This window comes from Carya illinoinensis, chromosome 4 (genome assembly GCF_018687715.1).
Source record: "Carya illinoinensis cultivar Pawnee chromosome 4, C.illinoinensisPawnee_v1, whole genome shotgun sequence".
Lineage (NCBI taxonomy): Eukaryota > Viridiplantae > Streptophyta > Magnoliopsida > Fagales > Juglandaceae > Carya > Carya illinoinensis.
This window is the reverse complement of record NC_056755.1, coordinates 39,872,999-39,876,752: the sequence shown is the minus strand read 5'-3', so window position 1 is coordinate 39,876,752 and position 3,754 is coordinate 39,872,999. Positions and strand designations below refer to the sequence as shown.

At 37.7% G+C, this 3,754-nt stretch overlaps 1 protein-coding gene across 1 annotated transcript; it reads right to left on the bottom strand.

The window, feature by feature from the left end:
- Nucleotides 1-3,522, bottom strand: LOC122308355 (GTP-binding nuclear protein Ran-3-like). Its single transcript, XM_043121624.1, has 8 exons — nt 3,373-3,522; nt 3,155-3,224; nt 2,151-2,207; nt 1,956-2,073; nt 1,103-1,192; nt 820-999; nt 660-737; nt 1-334 (listed from the first exon to the last, which is right to left on the bottom strand). The coding sequence occupies exons 1-8, from the start codon at nt 3,373-3,375 to the stop codon at nt 265-267; spliced, it is 666 nt and encodes a 221-aa protein (XP_042977558.1). The 5' UTR covers nt 3,376-3,522; the 3' UTR covers nt 1-264.
- Nucleotides 3,523-3,754: the final 232 nt, after the last annotated feature.

Genomic DNA, 3,754 nt, shown 5'->3' with positions numbered 1-3,754 from the left:
TAGAGAGAAGTAATGCATAAATGCTTTGCAGTAACTCTCAAAACACCCACATGGGGGACTCCAACGACAGCAGATAAAACCAACCCAACCACGTACGAAACAATAGCTAAAGGAAAATTCACTAATATACTGTCACTATGATTTCCAAACCCTGCCATATATTGTTGAATACCCCAAAGGAAGACAGTGCACAAGGAAGAAAAGGCATCATAAAAGCACGAGAAAAAAAGGATAAAAAAAACCCTCTCCTGCAGTACCAACAAATCATTCGAATGCGTCATCGTCGTCATCAGGAAGGGGCTGACTAGCTGCGGCAGCAAGCTCGTCTTCATGCCTGCACAAGTAACAACCAACCGTGAGTCAAGCTGACAAAGGATTACTACAATGCAAATAGAAGTCAATATTCGGGGAACTACAATGCACATTTCAGGTAATACTTGCAATCAATAGAAGGCATTTCTGGATATGTTTTGAGTCTAAAATAACTAACTTAAATTATCACCGAGAATATGCAAGTGGAGAACATTCTAGTGACCCTAGTTTGCTTTGCCATTAGGAGTTGCTTTTTTAACAAATTCTTTTAAACGGGAAAATGGACCCCACAATCGTATAAATAGATTCTTGCAAAATCAGTAGAAGGCAAAAGGTAAAGTCCATACTGTTTCTGTGCAGCCAAGTCAATCTGTACTTCTGGAGGGGCGAGAGCAGGAGATTCCACAAAGTGGAGTGTAGGGTCCCTAAATTACAAAAGCAATCGTCAATCTCAAGTTTCAATCACAACGTTGCATAGTAAAGTTATGAACTAAGCTATTGCATTACCCAGCAAGCTTTCTGGCAAGATAAAGGAAAGGTTTCTCAAAATTGTAATTGCTCTTTGCGGATATTTCATAGTACTGCAGATTCTTCTTCCTATGGAAGGTAACTTGTTTTGCCTTAACTTGCCTGTTCTTCACGTCAACCTTGTTTCCACAAAGAACAATGGGTATGTTCTCACAAACCCTGCAAATGCAGGACAAAAGTCATTAGAAAAATAAAAAATTCAAAGAAAATTGATACGGTACACAAAAAGCAGTAAATATTAAGTTAATATAAAATAACTTGCCTGCAGAGATCACGGTGCCATGTAGGAACATTCTTGTATGTCAACCGGGCTGTAACATCAAACATTATTATTGCGCATTGCCCATGAATACTGCAAATGAAATGGAAGATATTATGTGAGACCATCAACCAGGCAACAGAAAGAAATAATACGATGAACATAATATAACCAACCACTCAGCAAATCACCATTAGAAAGCAACTCCAAAGACAGGAAAAATAAAAGAAAAAAAGTATAAGAACACCTGGGAGGGTGAAGTTAAAACTACTTCCATCAATATTGAAGAAATGAAATTTAAACTTTCTGACAAATGAGAAGAAAGCCCCAGCTTTCGGTGGTATCGTATATCAACCGAACTACATGTAACAAAATTTCCACTGGTTTTCTGTCCTCCTTCCCTGCCTATAATAGAGTTGTTCAACAATTTTCCTTCTACAGATTCACTGTTCTTTGAACCTAGATTTTCCTACATCAGCTTTATCAAATTCATGGACATCCTTCAAAGTGTCACAACTCATAGATGATCGTCTTCAATCCTTTTACCAAATGGATTTTCAAGGACTTGCAGGATGAAATGAAACAGAAGCACCTGACAGCAGACTTTCAGTTTATGTGCCTAATCACAAATCCTTAACCTTATTTGCCTTCATTCTTTACTTGGATCTGTTTTTCAAGCTATAGGTTATTAGAATGAATCTTCTTATAACATACAAGCTATAAAGGTCAAACATTGGGCTTTAACATCATGGGGGATAAAAATTAAATAAGGAAACAACAATAATATGAATGGGAATTAGAATCCAACTACAACGGGGCAACAACAACCATATTTTTTTTTCTGGGATTCACTCACTAGTATCCATCTCTAAGACCACCGAATTTCTCTTGACCAGCAGTGTCCCAGCAGTAAAACCGGATCTTCCCGCAATTTGTGAAGAAGTCCAATGGATGAACCTCGACACCAATAGTTGCTATTCATAACAAAAACCAAAGTAAGGAATTTGAAAACTAAACTGTATGCTCCAACTAAAAGCAAGGCATCCCTTACGTTCATATTTCTTCTCAAACTCCCCAGTGAGATGTCTCTTCACGAAAGTTGTCTTTCCTGTACAATCCAGCACTCAGCTTAATCAAAACTACCAAGCCCAACATCTATATTTATATCAATATTTACACATATATTCATGCACATAAAATGTGTTTGTTTGTGTGTGTGCGTGAGTGTGTGCATAAATGCATACATGATCGTGAGCAACACATGCCTTCATACATGATAACATGCACAAAACCTATTAAAACTATTTTTTTCCTAGCACCGGGTGTCGAACAAAATCCCAACTAATCCCAAAGGTGCACAAGTCCTCAACAAGGAATTTCCCACAAATGCAAATCCGATAGTCAAAGAAAAATTCTCCCAGTTCAATGGCTCCTAAAAATTGTTTGCATCCAAGGGTGAGTTCAAACCTTCTGCTTAGTAGGAACATACCACTAAGATCAAGGCTCTTGCCACTTGAACCAACCCCTAAGCAAGGGCGGAACCACTAAGGGGTGTCGGGGCTTTGCCCCCCACACCCCCCACCAAAAAAAAAAAAAAAATCAAAATTTGATGAAAATTAAAATTTTAAAGGTGTTTTTATAACTATGAAACTAGATTTTCTGGTTCCGCCGCTGCCCCCAAGGGTTGAAAACCGCTTGAAACATTTTCCTGGGAATGAGTCTCTCTTTGAATTAATTTCATCTCAAAATTCCAATACTCTTATAATCTCAAAAAAGACGAGCAAAGCACGACAAATTGGTAGTGAATGCAATCGATATCGTTTTATTCTCGGTTTGACTGAATCATTCGTGAAATAGCATAATAATTAACTACAAGTCTGTCCAGAAGTCATCATCTTGCGAAGCAAACATATCATGCACTAAGTATTATCCAGAGTAAACTAATTAATCGAAACCAAAAAGCATAATATAAATTTATTGGTAATAAAATGAGTTTAAATCATGAAAGAACACGATTATTTCAAAATTTTCAAAAAATAGAGAAGTAAAATATACCAGTGCCTCCATCACCGACGATAACGAGCTTGAAGCTCGGGTAGTCAACAGTTTGCTGGTTTGGTAGAGCCTACAAAAGAAAATTAATAAAATAAATCTAACAAAGAAAGAACGAGATCGAGCTAAAACCCTTGACCCAAACCCTAAACACGGAAATGAGCTTCAAATAGAATCAACCATCCGCCTCGAAGCTCAGAGAGAGAAAGAGAGAGATGTACCATTGGGTTTGTGTTGATGCTAGAGAGAATCCGCGAGACAGCAGCGGTGTGAGAGAGGAGACGGCGACGCGTTTGGAAGGGAAAAGAAGAGAAGGGCTTATAACGCTGTTCCGTGGCTTTAATTTGACGCAACTCTATTAACCATTAGATTTTGATTAGTTTCCACTCTACCATCTTCTACTATCTCTCTTGGCCGTCCGATTCTTATGCCCTTTTTCCCAATTTGTTACCCTTTTTTATTATGTACACGTGGCCAACTGAGAATATCCCCGCGTTACATATGTATAAATAATAGTGGGAGGGCGCGTTTCCATTTTCTCCGTACACATCATTTGAAATTTGAAAAAAATAAATAAAGAATTTAATATTTTCAAAATTTTAT